The sequence below is a fragment of the Haliaeetus leucocephalus genome, unplaced genomic scaffold, assembly GCF_000737465.1.
Source record: "Haliaeetus leucocephalus isolate CR32 unplaced genomic scaffold, Haliaeetus_leucocephalus-4.0 Scaffold849, whole genome shotgun sequence".
Lineage (NCBI taxonomy): Eukaryota > Metazoa > Chordata > Aves > Accipitriformes > Accipitridae > Haliaeetus > Haliaeetus leucocephalus.
The window spans coordinates 1583306-1605764 of NW_010973285.1; the positions used below are offsets into that span (position 1 = coordinate 1583306).

The following is a 22459-nucleotide window of genomic DNA, read 5'->3' on the forward strand; positions in this document are numbered from 1 at the left end:
CAATTACATATCCAGGAGCTTACCGCTCTTCTCCTGGACCTAGCTGGTATCCCAAGGTAATGACATATAACTATCTACGCCTTTCAAACAGTGCCTGTTTTTGAAGAGGGCTACTGCGATGGCACAACGTAACCCTCTCTGCTGGCAACTTCCCAAGATTTTGCAGTGAGGTACCAATGTCAAGTTACATTTTTGTGGCAGGTGAAAAAAACAGCAGGTACCTTGAAAAAGATACCAGATGCATCAAGAGCTCTTTTTCTTCCACTTTAGTATGCAATTTGCAAAATCCTGTGATGGCCTTTTTGCAATCAGCCTCCTTAGTTACAGTATCCTGCTTCGTTCATTTTCGCTTCCGTAACACTCCCAAAGCAATGTCTAAACCTCTGAGTACTTTCATAAAGATGCCACGATAAGCAATTATTGATCAGGGAGACATCTTTTTATTACATTTTGGGAGTAACTGAATTATATGCTCTGATGTGTTCTAATTTTAATTGTTTGCATTTTAATAATTTACCAGTTCACTGCAAATGAAAACTGAAGTCATAAAAGAGACAATCCCAGCTCTCCTTGGATGTGACCTTGTTTTGGAACTGCCTTAATCATCCAGAATATGAAAGACAGAAATTCTGCATGAGTTTACTTTAAGACATTTCAGCATCCAAAAGAGGTTTTGTTGATAATTTTTTCAGTACCTTTGGTGGCAAACAAATGATTAATGGAGAGATTTATGTACCTGAGACCACACTTGCCCTGTGGTGTACAAGATACACTAGAGATGCCTTTCCCCTAAGGTATTCCTGGAAAATTTATTTATATTGTTTCTTTATTTTGAAAAGCATGGTAGCAATTAAAACTCCGGCAAACCCTGCTTTTAGTGCACATGTCAATTTAATGGCCATAGACTGAATTAAGAAAATGGGACAAGAAAAAGGAGCAAAGGACAACCGAAAGGAGAAACTGACAGGCACAGGACCAAGCCTCCCATTCAGCTTCTGGCAAAAACACATGGACCCCTCAGCTGTGTCCAGCCCCTCTGTCACATACCTCTCTGCCTTGGGGCACGAGGACCACCTCTGCTCATGCCACCCACTGAAGACTCTTCAATCTCCTGTTCTGAACCTTCATGTCCACGAAAGGATTAAAGTGACACACTCCTCTCATCCGTAGCTCACCAGACCATATGTCCAGCAACCTGTCCTTTGTCTCCCAAGTAGGCAACTATAGTTTTTCCAGCCTTTCTCAAAACAATGGAAAGCTTTCTACAACTATTTTTTCTACATCTTCTCTCTTGATGTCTTGTCTTCCTCTCATATCTGTTTTGAGAATGGTGTCCAAGTGTAACATGAGACTCCCAATAACAATCTATCACTGGTTTATGTGACACTGCAGCATATTTTACACTGTCTTGTTCTTTGCAATTTTTAATAACTTGCTTGCTTTGTTAGCCACAGCCATCAAAGCTCAGCTCTCTGGCAGGGCCCTTCATCATGTTTACCACAGACTCAACTGCTCAATAAAGTTCTTGAATGCAAATTTGCCTTACCTGAATGAATGAAATAGTAAAACACACGACAAATCTTTTCATGCATGTATTTCTACTGCTCCATTCACTTTTCTACAAGCACACATAAGTGCAAAAATAGCTATGTTCTATTTTTCACCTCACCTACTTTACTGCTCACTCTCTACTCCTGTGCACAGACAAAGCTGCACGCTGGCTCTTTACAGTGTGCTCAGAACAACACTGTGTGAAAGAGCTAGTGCCTGTGCTCTGAGAAGTGCAGGTGGAGAGCGTGCAAAACCCGCTAGCTTATTTTTAGTGACTCACTGTGGAACAGTTCTGAGAACTCAATCAATTTCATCAGCACCCCTGGAGGAAGTCTCTTAATAACCCTCAGCGGCTGCTCCATCCCTGCACAAGCTGCACAATTAAACAATGCAAGTCCTTTACAATCACCAGGCGTCAACCTATAAGACACTAACTGCTGATGTACATCAGGTCAGAAAAACAGAAAATAGCAGGGGCGAGCAAAGGGGCACAACAAAATGGCAGTAAATGTGCCAGCACTCTACAATCGGCTGCTACTACTCTTCTCAAGAACAGGGCACAAGCGCAGGTGGGGATGAACAGGAAGCGCTGCTGAAAAACAGGGCTCCAGAAACCTCTTTCTGAAGAACAGGAGGGGGTGATGGGGAAGGAGGCGAGCTCCACTGGCACAGGGCATTGCTGAGAGTCTGGGGACAGACACCCCCGCACAGAAAGCACTGACTTAGAGTTGCCTTCACATTTAATACGTGAAATGAAATGAAATTAAATGATAAAATAAAATAAAATAAAATAAAATAATAAAGGAAATTAAGTCACTTGTAATGACTACAGGTCCTTTTCTGTGTGTTGAACTGCACTGACCCCAAATGCAGAAATCACTTACTGATGTAAAATAGTGAATTTGGATGTTATACTAATAATCCCATGAATACAATCAATCACTGCTGGGAAAGCCCATAATCATCGTTTTTTTGCTTACTAGCACTCCGTTTTGTTTTCAGACACCATAAGAAATCAGATCATACTGAATTTTCAGGGCATGGAGGGGAAAATGAAGAGCATACAAATGTAATCTTTATCCCTGTTATCTTTCCTTTTAGTGTGATCAAATAGTAGAAGTATTCCTGATTTAGATAAATCATCATTACAGTTGATGTGAATTTCTTCCCAATTAATTCCCAGAGTGCCTGATAATTGAGAAGCAGATGCAACAATATTTGGCTACAGCCCACCAGCTCCAAAAACCCAATATAGTTATATATACTACTGAAAAGTCAGTTGTTGTCTTCAGTCACTGATTCAAATCATTATTCTTTAGGATTACTTATAACAGCACGCATCTCCTCTCTGACAAATAAGATGCAAGGTATTTTCTATCTTATTTACTTGTATGTAGCTTACTTTCGATTTACAATCAGCCACTCCCGGATATACGTCTGAACACAGTCTCTGACATGTGAGTCCAGTTCGACCCTGGGGAAAAAGCAACGTATTGTAAATATTTTAGTACCTAGGTCATACCTTAAGGACAAAGAAGTTTATCTTAACATGGTGTTCAGATAAAGGCCTCTCTATTAGTCCTCTCCTGTATATTTATTTTACTGTTAAACTATTGTTTGAGATTTAAAGAATTCTGTGTACTGCATGAATTCCCTGATGCAGGTTTTTGTTACTGTGTTTATAAATTAACAGAGGTATCCATTTGCTACACTATGCATTTCATGAATGTAAGACCAATGTTGCTATAAAATACAGCAAAATACAAAAAATTATACCAGGTACCCATCTTTGTGATTTTCAAAACTTGGTAACAAGTCTTAAGATATAGAGATATTTTTCCAGACGCCTCAGCTCCCGGACTCTTGCAAATACATAGTCTCTTGTATGTTTTCAGCGCAATTTTTTCTTCCTCATAGAAATGAAGAAAATTCTAAAAAGGGACCTTAAGCTTTTAATCAGATAGCATAATAAAACTTTAAGATCTAAGAATATTAATTTTATTATTTTCAAATAAGTTTCATTTAACGTAGGGGGTTGTCAGTGCTGCCTGATAGACTGGATACTGATTGGAACTGAAATATTAAAAGCTAAAGTCAATGTCTGTGAATTTGCTGCCATGACGTTGTAGCACAATTCCCCTACCCCTATTCTAAAAAATTTTAGCGACCTGTGCCAAAATCACTTGCTACGTCCTCCAATCCAAGTGAGTAAAAGAGTATGATACACATGCAATATAGGAACCGATAAAAGGTATGATACTTTTTAGCACTTTCCACCCAGAACTCTTAACAGATTTACAACCAATTACCAAGACTGGGTAACAACTGATTTGGGTTCATGCGTGCACCGCAGGACAGAGCCTCGGCCAACACCAGACTGCTGCGTGCACTGCCACCAGTGGACTGACGTGGCACGTGGTCACTTCCCGCAGCTGGTTCAGGTGGGACGTACGTTTGCAAGCAGGCAGCACGTTAACCTGCTTTGGTCGGTGGTATCCGTTTCCTGCTCTCAGTGCAGGAAGACACCACAGACTGCATTGCCCGCAGATGAATCTTTGGTGCATGCCCCTCCTGAGCTCTCATCCTCCCTAACACACCCCGGTATGCTTCACCAGGATTTTCTGTGAAAGCACTCGTATCGATGACGGCAATGTGAACAGCTAAATGGGAAGCTGCTGTGTAAAAAAATCTGCTGAAAGCATATTTGTTGGTATTGACTATTTGAGCTTTGCCACAGACTCCTTGCAAAACCCTTAATGTCACTGTGGTGCAAATCAGGCCTAAAACTGATTGTACAGTGTGAATCTACACCTTCTCCTACTGCAAAAACAAATAGGTAACTGCTGTTTTAAATAGCAGGCATGCTGGGAAGTAGCCTTGGAAATAGGGGATAAATGGTCATCTTTTAAATCTAACTTCAAAGCTGGATAATTTTTTACTATTTTTGTCCATCATTTAAATAAATGGGAACTTCAGGCACCGAAATATTCACTGTTTCCCACATCCATTCTCTCTCCCCAGTCCACAGGACAACAAGAATTCATGATAAAGATTGGAACATTTTCTATGAGTAACTTCAACTGAAAATCACCTTTTGTGCAAATGTCACAAAATTTCTTAGGAGCTGTGTGATTCAAAGAGTTCTCAGGTGACCTAGCATGGCACCTCATCTCTACTGTCTTTGATCTCCTGAACTTCCCGAGAGATGCATTGGGCCAAGAAGGAACTTGCAGGCTGAGATCTTGCTTAGAAATAGGCGTTCTCAGCTAGTCCACAACTGGAAAAAAAATCATATAAACTGTGGCTCCTGCTTAGCCTCATTGCATTTGGTATGTTGGGCAGAAAACACTGAACAAATACTGCTGTTGTATAGGGCTCTAGTTTATACAGCTGGCCGGTATAAATTAGAGCAGGCTGCAACAACTTTTGCAGGAACAGAGGCGAATGCAGGTCTTCCCTGTGAGCCAGGACACCATAAGATAAGCCTATTTGTCCCTTCAGCATCCAGGTGCACCACAGCAGAGAATATAGACTGTGCCATGAACTTCCTGAATATACTGGAAGGAGCCAGGTCCTCATCCCAAACAAGTTGCACAGTTAGCTGTCTTTGCAGCCACAGCAGTTTGGGGCTACAATGGTGCTGACTTGATGTTTATCTGGCTGTTACTGCTTGCAAAACTCAGTAGGCCTTTGTGGTTCTGCTTGAAGGTACCACCTACAGCAAAATAATCCTTGAAAAGTATTTTGTATACAATTCATTGGGCTCTCCTAAACCACATCAGAAAACTCTCCAATGCATCCCTTTTCCTCATTCTGAAAAATTCAGTTGCCCATAGTGTGCTTGTTTATCAAATCAGCTTAACTATTTCCCGGGTGGCTGAGCACCAGCTTCAGCACATGCTACCTATTTTAATTTAAAAGCTGTTGAACACAGTGGAATTATTTCATTAATGTCAGCCTGAAACCGTAAGTGGCTCTGACACTAGAAATTAACACTTTTTCCCAAACCTTGTGAAGTATAAACTATTTCCCCCCATTTACGCGAGAAAGGTACTGAGAAAGAGATGGTGAGTAATCTGATCAATGCCATGTAACACATAGCTGGGGGAAAAAAAAAAAAAAAAGAAAAAAACATCAATCCTATGCTTACTGTATGACCAGAATCAACTTCCACCTCTGGGATCACAGCTACAAAATTATTTTTCTTACTACTGTCCTGCCTGCCTTTACTTTTCTTCCTGCTCTACATCTATGTACCTTACTTCTGCTGCTACCAGCTAGCTCAAGAAGTCATGCAAGTGCTTGCATAATTTTAAATGTGCAAACAGGCCTAACAGAATCAATGTCAAAGTTCAAATGTTTAAAGTTCAGCAAGTGCATAATGACTGGATGGAAGGCAGAGTGAGGTGTCTGGATCAACATGTTCAAAGCTGATTTTAAACTTGCAGTGTTTCAGAGGGAGAGAAAGTCTCCTTACCCATCTTCTGGCATAGCAGGTTGCAAAGTCCTGCACTCTTTGGGTGTAAAGACAATGTCCAAGTCATCTTCAGGAAAGTCACCAAGTTCTTGTGCTAGTTCTGAGTCCAAGTTGTTCAACCGCGTCATTAGGAAGCCTTCAAAATCTACGGGGTCTACTGCGTCATAAAAGGCAGGCTAATGGAAGAAATAAAGAGGTGTTTATTTTAGCAACAGAAGGTTCTTCTTAAGAGTGTAATTTAGGCTTATTTATTTAAGTCTTGTCATTGTCCCATTATTTATTAAACATTGGAAACAGACTTCTAACCTTATATATAGTGCCACTGCATTTAATGCAAGGAAAAGTTGCTAATGAAACATTCAGCTGAAAAAAGAAAGGGAACAAAGGAGAAAAGTTTTAAAACACAAAGAAGAAATAGAAGATACTACACCTAAATCCAAATTTGCACCTATTTTCTCTGTTGAGCTTTGCTAGATGCTGGTAGAAGGAAGGCTGACTGAGGTGCGTCCTGGATGCCCTAAGATGTGTTCTGCGGGATTCCTGTGAAGTGCGCTCAGTCCCCCTTGTCCAATCCAAGCTATGAAAAAGGCAGTAGTGAGCAGGAACAACAGAGGATAAAGGCAGGTGAACAAAATGATAGTGGCAGGCAGTGCCAGCTGGCAGGGAGCTGCCAATGGACTCCACAGCACATGTGAAGAAAGGCACTAGCAATAACAAGGCCAAGGCAGTAAGTCTTGGAGGTTATACTGAGCTAAGGACCAACTATAAGCACCATGGCTGCCATCACGAAGGTGCCACTCATCTGAGGTGCTGTGCCTGAAAGACACTCTTAGAAATGCTGTGTGCTTTCAATTCCAAACAAATCTGAAGGCAAGATATACCTAAAATCAGAAGAAATTATTATTTTTCATTTCTGAATGTTACTGGTTTGCATATTATTGGAGTTCTAATTTTAATGGATTTTTCAAGGGTTAGTACAGTAACTACACACAAGATTACATGGAACTACTAAAATTATTTTTGCAAACCTTAGATATCCACCATTTCTACAGCACATGGCATTGCACCTTGATAGAGAGCAGTTGTATCTTATTACATTTAATCAGCCATTCTTACAGACAATGTCCGATGAGAACAAAGTTAAACAAGTACAAGCTCTGCCACTCATACATGGTATGAAGGTGTCTGGGTCTTTTTATCTGTTTAGTATCAAAAACAGGCAGAAAATCTTGTTTGATATGGTACCTAGAAATGTGACTTCATATGTTAAGAGTGTATGTTATTCTATGTATAGATAAAACTGAAAATTCTTTTACTTGCTATATAGCCAATAAAAATTGCCTGTATATGTTTAGAAAGTAAAACATCTGTCCAGTTGGCTGCAGAGACCAGCGCCTCATAAGGTTAATTTGCTTGGCAAGTAACAAATAGATCTGAAAGCTACAGCTTTATCAACTTTATCAAGTTTATATTCTGTGGGTTCCAGAAAGGCCAAGGACACCTCAGCACAGTTAAGAGCACAGAAAAATAGTTAGAGCATTAGAAGAAGAGCACTGGAATAACTTATTTACTTGGAGGAAGAATTCTAGCAAAAAAATAGCTATCAAATCATCTTTGTCTGTAAAGAGTAAGGATTGCATTGCACTGATTCACCCAAATACTTTCACACAACTGCCTTCTGAAGCCGCCAGCAGTAAACAGTCTGAACATAGATCAGATAATCTACCTCTACGGTGCTGTTGATGGGCTGTGGGGAAAATAAAGCACCCAATGTCCCTGATATCAACACTGCCTTTATATTCAATGTTACTGTGGCTACTGTCTCATCCAATGTGTTCTGGAGCTATCCTCCTTACACCCCAGTGTTGTTCTCCACAAATAAAATCTGTGGGCCAAAATCATTAAGTCCTCACTCATTATTACCGAGTCCTACTCTCGCAAGGCTCTCGTGGAAGTTGACAGGATTTTTGCCTGATCATGAAGTGACCTCTGCACATAACAGTGTTACACCCACAACATCAGGAATTTTGTCTCAAGAGCACAATGAGGAATTCCACAATTTATGAAACATGAGAACATGCTTAGCAGTGGCAAAGCTCAGGGTACCTCTGAACTAAAATGGCTCACACATAATATGCCACGTCAGTCACTGTAGATAGGAAGATGAGTTAAAGCTGATTAGTGGTAAATACGAGTTTGGAGCCTTTTTAGTGTTCTGGAAATATAAGTAAGGAAGTTATTCAGCTAATAAAAATCCAGAAACATCTTGCAGAAAGTGAAGCGTATTTAGAAGAAATGTGCTAAAAACATCTAGGAGAAGCAAACCAATTTAAACTTTAAAAAAAAAAAGTGGTAAATGCTCCTCCAAATGATGTAGTAGAGACCTTTGAACACAACCAACCACCATCCCCCACCCAGGTTCCCCTTTTATAGGGAAACTGTACATGTCTCTGCATAAATAAAGTCTCTGAGCTCACCCCTCTGCCTGTACATTTAAGGGATTGATTGAATTCTCTGAAAACAGCTTTGGGAAAAATCCCTCTCTTTCTTGGCTCTTTTTATCCAAAGTGAAAACCTAAAACTGACAGTAAGTCCAGCAAATCATGAGGCAGCCAGCTGAAGAAATACACTGTGCTGTGAATACATTTTTAGGTTAAGCACTCTCTCTGGTTTGTATCTAGTGTAGTGCTGAGCATACTGGATCAACAGTTAGGAGTAAATAGTGATCTTTATTAGCTATTGATTTTTTATTAATTGTCAGCATAATATCCTTGAAGTTCACTTACTGTACTGCCAGTGGGCAAAACATTACATATTAGTATATACATATGAAGATCTACTAAAAAAAAAAAAAATCACAAAATTTAAAGTAAAACACAGCTTAAAATATACAAAAGCGCATTACATCTTTTCAGTTGCTGAAAACGTAATGTTTTACATGCAAAATATTTTTGCTTAATACAATCTAATTTTTGATTAAGCATTGCACTTCCTTTCAGAAATGATGCTATACTGACAAGTCCAATTCATTGCATTTCATCATGTCTTCTAACTTTTTCTAGTTGAATTGTTAATAATAATCTTTAATCCCTAGAAATTTGTGCTTTTGACTATTGTAAATTAGACACAAATGCAAAAAAGATGGTGAAAAACGTAAATGCAGATGGAGGGTAATGGTCTCCCTAACGATTGGTGCAAGTTACCAGATACTGCTTCAACTGAGAAGCCAACACTACTTTTCACACATCATACAAGTATGCAAAACAATTATTCTACAGAAAATGCCACAAATCATTGCTGCAAACATACCTTTTTAAGGATGATGGATTAGAGGCATGTAGATTGTGACACCACACAAAATGGCAGCTACGGCGTAATACTCGGTAAATGAAATGTTATCAAGTTTCTCAAGAGCAAAAGCAGCTGTCTGTATGTAGAAGGGACCTAGCCACCACGCTGAATAACCGCACGCAACAAGTTAAAGCACAAGAGCACTTCGGATTAAGGAAGTGAGTAGTGGCGGGAGGCCCTGACACAGGAAGTAACTGCTTACATCTAGTGGTTTACATTTTTTCACAACCACTGGTGCACAAAGACTTTTCCTGCTTCTACTTATGGGGTCGCACAAAAATAAGAAAAAATTAAAAGGGCAAGAAGAAGGGGAGTATCAAAATCTTAGTCAGTTTTATTTATGGCATAGTGTGTTTGCAGAATACCAAGAAAGGCCATTAAAAAGATGTGGCATTTTTTCCCTTTGTCGTAAGGGTAGTGTCATATGGTCTGACTTCTTTAGAGGAGGATTACATGTGAAAGGCTGAAGATGATTCGGAGACATATAACAGTTGACTCAATTATATCTATGCCAATCAGGGCATACTTCGGCATTTCTCACTTAATGTGCTTATTCTAAAGCACTGAAAAACAGGTCAGTCTGCTGTCTCTGCTGTTAGCTCTGGAAACTGCATATTAAGCCAAGCTAGCTGAGCTAGCTCTAGCCTTCTTTTTTTTTCTCTTTTATTCAATGACCTCCTTTGCAAATCATCTGTGATCACCACACAATGCGTTTACTTGATGGAGTTGAATGTTTCCCACAAGGAAAGATGTAATTTACTCCAACACTTACTAATTAATTTTGATTTATAGTAGTATGCAGAAGGACTGTCTGTTTTGGGCTCCAAGGACCATTCTCAGTTTTTTCAAATGCATAATTTCCTCAGCCCACCAGGGAGTATTTTTTAACAGCTTCGGGCAGAAGCCAGGGGAAGGCAAGAAAACTTAAGATCACATAATTTAACCTAAAAACATTAAGCAATGCAGATGCCAAACCTGTGTAAAGAAAGTAAACCCAACACTTACCAGATGAAGAGTAGAAAAGCCAGGGGTACTCAAGCTTCGTTGACAGAACTGTGCAAAGCCTGGCTGGAGAGTAAATTGCTTTCTTATTTCTGCAGAGGAGTGCCTTTAATTAGAGCAGAGAAAAACCCTTATAATTACAATTATCCCCATACAAATCCAAAATGCCAGATTTTAGCCAATTTAGACTCTTGTCCCAGTGTTTAGAAATGTATTTTGATGATGTTCTAGACTCGTCTTGTTTTGTAGTTGATGCAAACCTCAAAAACCATTTGCAGTCCTATATAATTAAGATTCTGACACTCTTCCAACAGATTTCTACCATTATATTGCAGTTGTTGCAACTGGGAAAGGTTATGCAAGAAAGAATAACTTTGCCCTTAAGGGAAGTGTGACTGCAACCTGTACAGCAATACTCAGGGATTCATTTCTGCAAAGCAAAGATACAGGATAACAGTGCAGAGAAAGAAAGATGAACGTCACACAGGCAAGTATTTTAATGAACTAGTAATTGACCAAGGGATAAAAACAAGACAGGACCACTCACTGAACAGTGTAAGCCCAGACTTCTGTTAATAATGCAGTCTGCTGTGAAAAGCACAAGAGAAACCAAAGCATGAAGTAAAAAAACAGCCTATACTGTATCAGCTGAACATTCGAGGAAAAGACTGGGAGCAGAAAGAGGCCAGTACTGAATTCTTCAGAAATCCCAGAGCGATAGTACAGTTACATGTATCCAGTCTGAAAATTCAGTAATCAGAGTAGCTTGGTCATTATTAATGGAAACAAATCAATTAATATTTAGTATGATTTAAGAATAATCTGCCATGGTAACAATGGTAACAAAACATCTACAATATATTTCACCATGAATGTTCAGGACAAGATTTTTAAAAGAACAAGATGCACTTAAGCAGATTCCAAATAAAATAAACAACCTTACAGCCCACCAGGGCAGCCAACTGGGAGACAGGAAAATACAGAGGTAAGACGACTTCCCCTTCCATATGAGACTCTCTTCCAACTCCAGCAAGCATCAATAGGCATTTTAGAATTACCAGCTGCCACAGGACAGTTTGCCTGTTTGGTCTGCACCTTCTCTCCTCTCTGGCCTCTTGATTTCCGTGACTACTATACCTATTCTGTGACCCTAAATCTCTTTCTACTGCTTTTGTAACACACATGACAAACACCTGAACTCTGCTCAATGCAATTCTGCTTATATTAAGAATATATACTGGACATGATGTCACATGGTATAGGATACCCCTCCGGCCAGTTTGGGTCAGCTGCCCTGGCTGTGTCCCCTCCCAACTTGTTGTGCCCCTCCAGCCTTCTTGCTGGCTGGGCATGAGAAGCTGGAAAATTCTTGACTTTAGACTAAACATTACTTAGCAACAACTGAAAATGTCAGTGTGTTATCAAGATTCTTCTCAAACTGAATCCAAAACATAACACTATACCAGCTACTAGAAAGAAAATTAACTCTATCCCAGCCGAAACCAGGACATCCCTCATGACACTCCTTAAGCAAAGTAAAGAGATAGTGGCTAGATGGAATCATCACAGCTGGTTCCAAAACTGGTTAAAAAAACATACGCAAGGTGAAGTCATGAATAGTTCAAAAGAAGACTGTGAAGAGATTTCGAACAATGTACTACTGTAAGTAAGAAGCAAGTTAATTTTTCCTCAGTCTAGCTCCAGTCCATATTTATTTTACAACACTGATAATGGTATAGGTAACATACTAATAACATTCGTGGATCACATCAGACTGGAAGGAGTTGTGAATGCTCTGAAAGGCAGGACTAGCATTCAAAATGACCTTGTATTTTAGAAACTGTCTGAAATCAGCACATTTGGATTAAATAAAAATAAATTTAAACCCCTAAACTTATGAAGAAAAAGAAATCAAATGCAGAAATACAAAAAGGGAAATCAACTGTCTAAAGAAATTGCAATGCCGCTGAAGAGGCTCTGAGAGAGTATAATGGGACACTTACTAACAAAGTATCATGAGTGAGGAAAAAGAGAAGTTATTTCTATTTATTTAAGCCAATGAGACAGTGCTTAGGCTGATGTACGCAATTAGAACACCACAGAGTTAAGATACAATCAAATTTAAAAGGCTTCAGAAGAGAGCAGTCAGAATCCTAAAAATTTGGGGAAGGATGACCCATGACGAAAGATTGAAAAAAAATAGATGTGTTACAAAAGAGATGACTGAGGGGAGACAGCAGTTGTCCTCAACTATGTAAAAGGTAGCAATCTGTAAAGAAACCAGTGAGAAATTAATGTCCATAAAGGGAATAGTAAGAAGAAATCTGCTTAAACTGAAGCAAGAAAGATTTAATAATCTATTAGGAAAAATGTTCCCATTGCAACAGTAGCAGGACACTGGAAGGAGCCATCTGGTGATGCCACAGTGACAAGAGCACACTGGCAATGTACATCACGTCTCTGAAATAACCTGGTGAACAGCATCTGGGCAACTGCAAGCCTTTCAGAGACCAGCAATGGGACTCAGCAGTGTTAATAGCTTTACAGATCTCTCATGTTTGTACCTGTCCCTTTGTTTAGGATAAAGACGAAACACTAGCTGCAAAGGTGTAGATTTGAGGGAGTTTTTTTCCACAACAGTTACTGCTGAACCCACAGTTAGTCAGCCTTCACATGGCATGTTGCAAGAGAGTGTAACCTGTGGAAAGATGGGAGATGATGGCAGCCTGAGGCTTTTCTGGACTTCTTAGATCCTTGGTGGCTCCATGGCGTTAGAGCAAAATAACATCAGTTGGAATTCATTGCTCCACTCTTGTGTTGCCTTGGCCCCACCTGAATGACAAAGCCATGCTCCTCTGCTGTAAATCTTGAAAAAGTTGGAAAGTATCAGACTTCCTGATCTACCCAGATGGGACCAGAGAGTAGCCTCCCCACCCCCCCCAAAACTGGTGCTGCTTAATCAGAATTTCACCAGTGTCTGTCCCACTGGCAATCCTCCAGCAATTCTCCTGAATTGCTAACAAAAAGTTGAGACATAGTCTGTATTTCACAAATACTTTCCAATGCAAAGTGCACAGTTTGCATAATATATTAAAACAACAGTGTAACCAAAGTAACAGACTATACCTGGAGGTTCTTAAAATTTAATTTAACTTGTAGGTCAAATTCTGAGATGTTCCTCAGGATAGAGCTCATTGCTGGATTGGGAACTTGGAGATTTGTGTTACTGGTTGGGCCTAGATGAGGTATCATGAAAGGAAGATAAATAGCCATTTATTTTCCTTCTCTAAAATATGTTAGATCTGTGCCTGAACACTGTTGGGTTCTATAATTAAAATTATATGAATGGTCATAACGCATAAAGCTGGTTCACTGTAGTTTCACTGTAAATTATGCTCAACAATATAGTTCTTTGAAATATGTAGTTTAAAGCAGGCACAATGAGTATTTTGGTAGTATGTAGATAATAAGAAAACTTAAAAACAGAGCAACAATTTAGAAATAAAAGAAAACACAAAGACAACAGCTTTAAAGATCACCTATTAACTGGAAACCAGAAACTTCATAAGAAAAAAACTGATTTTAAAAACATGCTTCACACGCCTAATGGATCAAGTTGTCCGAAGTTACCTACTATTAGAAGTTACCTTCTAGACAGAGGCAGGAAGAGTAATCCTCCCTTAGAATCCCTTCCAGCAGACTCTGAGGAACAGCGAGTTGTCATCTGCAAGAGCTGCATACACAATTAGATAGCAAGGAAAGATGAAAAAATGAAATAAAAAGAGGCTGTAAGAACTATCCCCAGGGACAGAGAAACCTTCACATTTAAATATATACAGATGGCGGAATCATAAGGTAAAATAGTGAAAACTTGTGCTTAACAGGTAAAATATTCAGTCTTGACTACCCTGAGGAGTAATCCCCTTCATGTGACACTGACATAGAAAATTCTCAAGTAGCTTTTGTTCTTTTTCTGAGCCTAACATGAAACTTCTCTACAACTAAAAACAAGCAACAAAAAACTATGGAAGAGAAAAAGGTAATAATTACCTAGCCCTCTCCTTCACTCCTCCACACAAAGACACACAAAGTTTTGTGCAACAATCCACATCTTTAACTAGCAAATATGGGAATCTTGCTTAGAAGTCCTTTTCTTACTGCCAGTGGAACTGCCTGTTTTTCTTCTAAGTTTCTAATTAGTCCTTAAGGCACCAGAGCTCTGCTTTGTTAGTCACTGTTTACAGCCATGGTCGATCTCAACTGGCTGCTATTTCCTTGATGGCTCAGGTAGGCTGTACACCCTCTGGCACACCCCTACTTTGGGGTCCACCACATTAAGTCTCTGTATCAGCTAAGGCAATAAAGATCCTATCTGAGACCACTGAAATTTAACCACAGTCTTCTCAAAGGGGATGGTGCAGGAACAAAGGAAGAAGTCTAGGAGAGGAAATTGTCGACTTCATTATGCTGGCATCTTGTTACAAAATAAAACAAGCAAGAGGTCAATTTTTATTTTTGTCCCAGGTCATGTATGCCATTCATTCAGTGAAGGTTTTTCACTGCCACTCAGTTTTGCTGTTTCTCCCTCAGGAAGAGATAAAAGCAAACATAAAAACGAATTTTCTAATCCTGGCAGCAGAGGAAAAGGACAACCATATTTTCATGCCACGCAAAGAAAATGAAGACTTAGGATTTGGTCCTGATGAGTCTGCTTTTATGTGCTTTTTAATCACTGTGCTCTACGATTTATATGGATAAGCTACGATATAACATTTGAAAAGACATTGTGCATCCATTGTTGACTGGTTGGCTCTTGCAATGAAAGTGGTTTTAGGTGTAATGTTTCATATGATAGTTTAGTGGTACCTCCTAGAAAGCAGAGTATAAATCAATCTTATCTGTCATCCCATTATAGACTTAAACTAATCATGATAGTTTATATATGCAATACACATTAATATTTCACATGATGCTAATTAACGATGCTAATAGAAGATAAATTTGTGTGAAAACAACACAATTCTTTCGTTGACCCCATTAGCTTAAAATCTATCAGCATACAGCAATATATACACAAATCTTTCATACTGAAGGGATTAACCTCAATTTATCTAAGGATAATTTTCTGTGGTTGGCTCAGAGCTCTCTCTGCTTGAAGTGCTAAAGCTTACACTGGTGCTTCATTAAATGTTCTTTTCAGCTGAGATGGCTGAAGAAAAGCTTTCTAACAAGTGTGCCAAGTCTCCAGAAGTCTCTACAGGTCTATATTCCAGGGCAGAACTTTATAGTTAGGGCCTACCTCTTTTTTTTTTTTTCCCCTTGTTCCTTGCTAAAATGTTTAAATGTCTTCCAAAATCTTAGATTCTCTACAACAACAAGGGCGATTTCAAAAGCATTAGTGATCATACATGCCATCTTCCTTTTCTACTTTGACTTGAAATGTAATAGAAAGATACCAGTTTGTGCTTTTAGATTGTTGTTTTGCCTGCACTATCCTACCAATTCACAATAGGGTAATTATGAAACAAATGCAAAGTTTTATCTTCCAGCTCACACATATTATCAGAGCTTCACAAGGACTTCACTAAGAAAATACTACCATAGTCCTAACAATTTTGTAAAACCCATACCATTTAATAATGCATGTACGTTATTTTCACTTTCTTCCTAATAAACAATTATTTATAATAAGTGAAAAAGTCTGACATTAAGAATAATAATAAAGAGCATGAAAATGTTATTCTAGGGAATTTTTTCTTTTTGCTTCTACAGGGTTTTTTTATTTTTATCAGGGTCAGGGTTGGTATTTTTATCAACAAGGAAAAAAATGTGTATTTTGTCTCTTTCATGACTGACCTCTTCAAAGAAATTTACAATATATTCACAGATGGGTTTTTAATACTGTGAGTACTTCAAAAGCCAGAAGATGAGAAAATGCAAATGGCACAGAACTGGAAAAATAATTTGTGTTAATATTTTTGGTCCCTCATTTCCTAAGACCACAGATTTGTGGAGCTTCAGTGTGACCTTTCTGTGACAGGAAAACCATGAGTTGCGTTTTTTCCAGTTACTTCTTCAAATAACATTTTTTTCTTTAGAACTGTAAGTTTAACTAGAAAAAGCAGGATCTTTTATTAGGGCATTATACCTAAAAAAAAAGAAAAAAAAGGCCCAATTTCAAGTACATGAAGAGGTACTGCCATTTTTAGAACAGAGAATTCAGATTCAACTTCAGTGGGAGCCAGAGCAGTAACTAAAATACAATTGAAACCTGGATATCCCACTCACACTTTTAAAATAAGAATGTCCACAGAATTTGGCATATGTTAACAACCGCGTTGTTAAAAAGAATATATTTTTGTATACGCTGGCTACACTACAGGTACAAATTCCATAGAAGTTATATCACGCACCCTCAGAAACACATTTGCAAGACATTTTATATCTAAGTCAGAAACTGAATTTCACTTTGCGATTCATCTGGAAAATTTCAAGCTTGGGGAAAGGTTAACTTTTACTCTAACTATGTTCTAAACATGAGGTTTTGTTATTATAATGATTGTAAAGCTCAGATCACGTGACAACTGAAATAAAATACACTCTTATCTAATTGAGTTTGCTTGAGTTTAGGGAAAAATACTAATACCGAGTCCAGGTGTGCTGACTCCTTTATAAAAAGTCTCCAGGTCATTATTACTGAAGGTCAGGAAACTGTGAGATTCATCATGTGCAAGTATTATTCTACAAAGGTTGCAAGGAAAAATATTGTGGACTTTTTATATGAACTTGGCCCAAAAGCTGATCTAGGCCTGGACCTATTTTTCTGTAACTGCATTCATGATGGCAAGCATTTAGTGTTAGTATGTTATCAGGTAAGCACTTTTCACAGGCTATCCTTTTTTCCTACTGCTAACAGACAACAGTATAGTCTGGTGTGTGTTTTTCAAATCAAATTAAAAAAAAAGGCAAGTCAGTATAGAAGAAAGGATGACTATGCTGAAGTGTGCTCATGAACCATAATTTTTAATGACCATTAAACCTAAAAGTGGTAGAGGGTATAAAATACAACATTAAACATTTCTTCCTTGCTGGTTTTCACTTCATGCCTGAAAATGAAAACTGTTTGGAAAGATAAATAAGGGATGTTCATATGTGGGACCTGGTGGACATAAAGATGTTTCTCATTTGCAGCTACATTTTTCTTGGGTAAGCTTAGCATTTCCTGTACTACGAAAAAAGAACCTCATCATAAATTGCAGCCTAGACTTTGCAATGCACGTAGATGTCTTAAGTCTAAGAGGGACATAAGATCTTAAAAAAGGTTTTTAAAATGCAGGTTTTCTGCCCAGAGCCTAAAGTACATTTCATGCTCACCAGCCATCTTCCAGAGACAAAGCAAAAACCTCAGTACTCTAATCATGTAGCAAGGATTATTATGTGTGATTCCAGTGATTGCACAGGTATGTAAGTACAGCACAATACCAGTCTTCAACAACTGTAATAGAAAATAGATGGTTATATTTTAAACACTATTTGAGTATGCAGTCAGATGAAAAGATCAGCTTCCTGCTAAAAACAGTTGTCAATAACATCTGGGAATGTTACAACAATTACAGTTGTCCCAACAGTAACAACAGTATTCTGCTTGCTTGACCAACTGTTCTCTAAAGGCTTTGTGTCTACAGGTGCCTACTTGCTGATAAAGAGTACACTTGCATTATGGAGCCTATCCTTTCCTGCACTTGTAATTTTTCACGGAGATTTGGATGGATGGGCCTGTGTTTGTCATCAGCCCCCTATTTGAGTAGCTACTATCACCTTGATTGTACAGCAGGCAGACCACTCCAGAAGAGGTAATCATAAAGTCTGAGGTAAACAATAGAAACCAGAACTAAATCACTGTGAATAACCAAAGGCATTAGTATCCTCTGAAAGTTAAGAGGGCATTTTCTTACTCTTTCTTTTCTACTTCCTAAAAGTTAGATGTATTTTAGGCAGGAAATGTTGTAATCTTTGTGATAGACAATAGGATGTCAAATTTACTAAGAGCATCCTGAATAATCTTATCTTTGAAAAATGGGCAGATACTTACAGGAATCTCTATTAGCACTATGAATTAATACCCTATGGCATAATCTTGATATATATTTTATCTATTTTTTTATATATATATATATATAAAAAAATATTGCTTTCTTCCTCAACTTACTCCTGTAACTGATTTACAATCCACCTCTGCTAGACAAGGAAGCGATGTTCACTTGGAGTCACCACTCCCCAAGAGAATTAGAAACACCTTAAGGACACACACAGAGTTTTGCACAGATAAAACATGGCTTTGTGCATTGTTTGCTTTTTATTAATTTTGTATGTATATAAAACGTGACAGCCTGCAATCTAAGCCTAGTCCATAACAAATACTATAGCAGTGTTCCTCTTGTCATGCAGTTGTCTCTCTTACGGCCTCCAGCTATGTTCTAGCCCACATGGTCTACAGCACAGCTTGCTCCCAGGTATAATTCAACAGGCTGTGTGGATGCAGACAGGCTTTGATATAGTTGGGCTTAAAAGCAACAATTATCAATGCCAGAATGTGAGGTGCAAATCAGCTGATACTGGTTTGAATTATACATAGTGACCAGTCAAACTGTATACCACTTGAATTTGTCATTTGCTCAAGTGTGGTTGTAAAACATGTTTAGAAGCGCTGCACTGACATAGATGTAGTCTAATTTGACTGCTCACTGGAAACTCCCTAGCAAAGGCAAATGAATTATCTTTAGGGCTGATGAAAAGATAATCTAGCAGGCATTAGGAAGTTCCCTCTATTAGCTTTAGAGCTATTTACAATAGATAGGATCCATCCCTAGCCTGCTTTAATATTCTTGACTTTGTGGTAGATTTAAAAGGTTGTTATTCCCGCAGGTTACATCCCTCCCTTGGAGTGGAGTACCACCTGTAAAAATGTCCCAAAGAAGAGACAGGTTAATATACGTAAGAAAGGAGCCATCTGAGGTATTTAATGGCTGTTTAGTAATTCACATGCAGTGAGCACTCATAACTGATACAACAGGGATGAAACCATGGTCTCAACTCCTCCTTATCTCTTCTGCTCACTCAGATTGCCTTGAATCTAAACAGTGGTGGGATGTGAGGTAAAGCACCTATGTGCAGAGGCTGAAGTGGGGATCAGCCTTTATAAGTACCGTATGAAGGAACAGAGCTCCCTGTCTTCTCTCCCTCTTCTGCACCTGCTTTGGAGCCATGTACAACCTATTCCCTATGCTGAATACAAATCCAGAAGACACCAAGACAATGATGCCATAAAAAGCTAGTCGAAATCAGCTTGCAGTAAGTCAGGAAGACAGGAGTGACTTTTTCTGGGAAGAAGTAACACTTAGCAGATTGTGTTCTTCATTATGTGCAAAGGGAACTGATGTCTAAAGCTGGTGAAGTACTAGCTGGATGAGTGGACAGCGAGTTGGACTGAAAACTGGCTGAACAGCCTGGCCCAGAGGGTGGTGATCCGTGGCATGAAGTCTAGCTGGAGGCCATTAACTAGCAGAATACCCCAGGTCAATACTGGGTCCAGTCCTGTTTAACATCTTTATTAATGATCTCGATGATGGGGCAGAGCATGCCCTCAGCAAGTTTGCTGATGACACAGAACTGGTAGCAGTGGCTGATGTACCAGAGGGTCATGCTGCCCTTCAGAGGGACCAAAACGGGCTGGAGAAATCGACTGACAGGAACCTCATGAAGTTCAGCAGGGAGAAGTGCAAAGCCCTGCACTTGGAACATCCCCATGCACCAATATATGCCAGGGGGCCACCCAGCTGGAAAGCAGCTTTGCAGAAAAGGACCTGGAGGTCCTAGAGGACCATGTTGGTCCTAGGAGACCATGACTTCAACGAAGTTGAATGTAAGCCAGCAACGTGCCCTGGTGGCAAAGAAGGCTGATGTTATCCTGAGGTGCACTAGGCAGAGTATTGCCAATGATCCTTCCCCTCTGCTCAGTAGTGGTGAGACATGCATGGGTTCTGTGTGCAAGTCTGGGCTTCCCAGTACAAGAGAGACATGGACATACTGAGGAGAGACCAGCCAGGGGCCACAAAGGTGATGAAGGGATTGGAGCATCTCTCCTAAGAGGAAAAGCTGAGAGAGCTGGGACTGTTCAGCGTGGAGAAGGGAAGGCTCAGGAGGCATCTTATCAATGTATGCAAATATCTGAAGGGAGAACATAAAGAAGACGGAGTCAGGCTCTTTTCAGTGGTCCACAGCGACAGGACCAGAGGCAGTGGGCACAACCTGAAACACAGGAGGTTCCACCTGAAACACTTTTTTATTATGAGAGTGACTAAGGCCCAGCACAGGTTGCTCAGAGAAGTTGTGGAGTCTGCCTCTTTGGAGGTCTTCAAAAGCCATCTGAACTGGGCAGCCAGCTCTAGGTGTCCCTGCTTAAGCAGATGGGCTGGACAAGATGACCTCCAGAGATCCCTTCCAACCTCAACCATTCTGTGATTCTGTGAAAGAAAGGAGCAGATAGTTTGGTCAGTTTATAATCTATCCCTGTAAACTGGAAATGGCAATTGGGAAAAAACACATGTTGAACTCAGCTGAAAAACTGGAAAAAACTGAATATAAAAGTTAATGAAAGGTGAAAAAGGTAAAATGATTTTCCTGAAGGACAACCCAGTATTTCCTATAGCCAAATTAAAAGGCTCTCAAAGAAAACTAGTATGCAGGAAGAAGACTAGTGAGCCTTACCTCAGAGCCCAGCAAGATAATGGAACAGATTCTCCTGGAAGTTCTGTTGAAGCATATGGAATACAGGGAGGTGATTAAAGACAGCCAACATGGCTTCACCTAGGGCAGGTTGTGCCTGACTAATCCAGTGGCCTTCTACAATGGAGTGACTGCATCAGTGGACAATGGGAGAGCAACTGATGTCATCTACCTGGACTTCTGTACGGTCCCCCACAACTTTCTTACCTCTAAATTAGAGAGACATACACGTATTTGATGGACAGACTGTTAGTTGGTTAAGGAACTAGTGGGATGGCCGCATCTAAAGAGTTACAGTGAACAGCTCAATATCCAAATGGAAACCAGTAACAACTGGTCTTCCTCAAGGGTAAGTACAAGGACCAATAGTATTTAATATCTTCATTAATGACATAGATAGTGGGACTGAGTGCACCCTCAGCTAGTTTGCAGACAACATCAAGCTGAGTTCTGCAGTTGTTTCACCTGAGGGAAGGGATGCCATCCAGTGGGACCCTGACAGGCTTAAGGGGTGGGCCCATGTGAACCTCATGAGGTTCAACAAGGACAAGTGCAAGGTCCCACATCTGGGTCAGGGCAACCCCCAAGATCAGTACAGACTGGGGATGAAGGAATTGAGAGCAGTCCTGCGGAGAAAGACTTGGGGATCTTGTATGAAAAATTGGACGTGAGCCAGCAATGTGTGTTCACAGCCCAGAAAGCCAACTGTATCCTGGGCTGCATCAAAAGAAGCTCAGCCAGAAGGTTGAGGGAGGCGATTCTGCCCCTCTACTCCACTCTGGTGAGACCCCACCTGGAGTACTGCGTCCAGCTCTGGGGCCTCCAGTACAACAAGGACATGGACCTCTTAGAGCAGGTCCAGAGGAAGGCCATGAAGATGATCAGACGGCTAGAGCACCTCTTCTGTGAAGAAAGCCTGAGAGAGTTGGGGTTGTTAGCCGGGAGAAGAGAAGGCTTCGGTGAGACCTTATTGCGGCCTTTCAAAACTTAAAGGGGCCTTATAAGAAAGACGGAGAGAGACTTTTTAGTAGGGCCTGTAGCGATAGGACAAGGGGTAATGTTTTAAGCTAAAAAAGCATAGATTCAGGCTAGATATAAGGAAGAAATTTTGTACAATCGAGGTGGTGAAACACTGGAACAGGCTGCCCAGAGAAGTTGTGGATGCTCCATCACCGGAAATGTTCCAGGCCAGGCTGGACGGGGCTTTGAGCAACCTGGTCTAGCGGAAGGTGTCCCTGCCCATGGCAGGGGAGTTGGAACTAGGTGATCTTAAGGTCCCTTCCAACCCAAACC

At 39.9% G+C, this 22459-nt stretch overlaps 1 protein-coding gene across 3 annotated transcripts in view; it reads right to left on the reverse strand.

Annotated features, from left to right (window-relative positions):
- Positions 1 to 22459, reverse strand: part of DOCK8 (dedicator of cytokinesis 8) — a 95195-nt gene that overhangs the window by 67286 nt on the left and 5450 nt on the right. The window contains exons 2-4 of one of the 3 annotated variants that reach the window (XM_010582777.1): positions 10385 to 10487; positions 6029 to 6204; positions 2954 to 3025 (exon numbers count right to left, since the gene is read on the reverse strand). In XM_010582777.1, the coding sequence (XP_010581079.1) occupies positions 2954 to 3025; positions 6029 to 6204; positions 10385 to 10487 (351 nt within the window). Of the gene's footprint in view, positions 1 to 2953; positions 3026 to 6028; positions 6205 to 9337; positions 9393 to 10384; positions 10488 to 22459 lie in introns of those variants that run through there. The other 2 variants (XM_010582778.1, XM_010582779.1) reach the window with 2 other exon arrangements.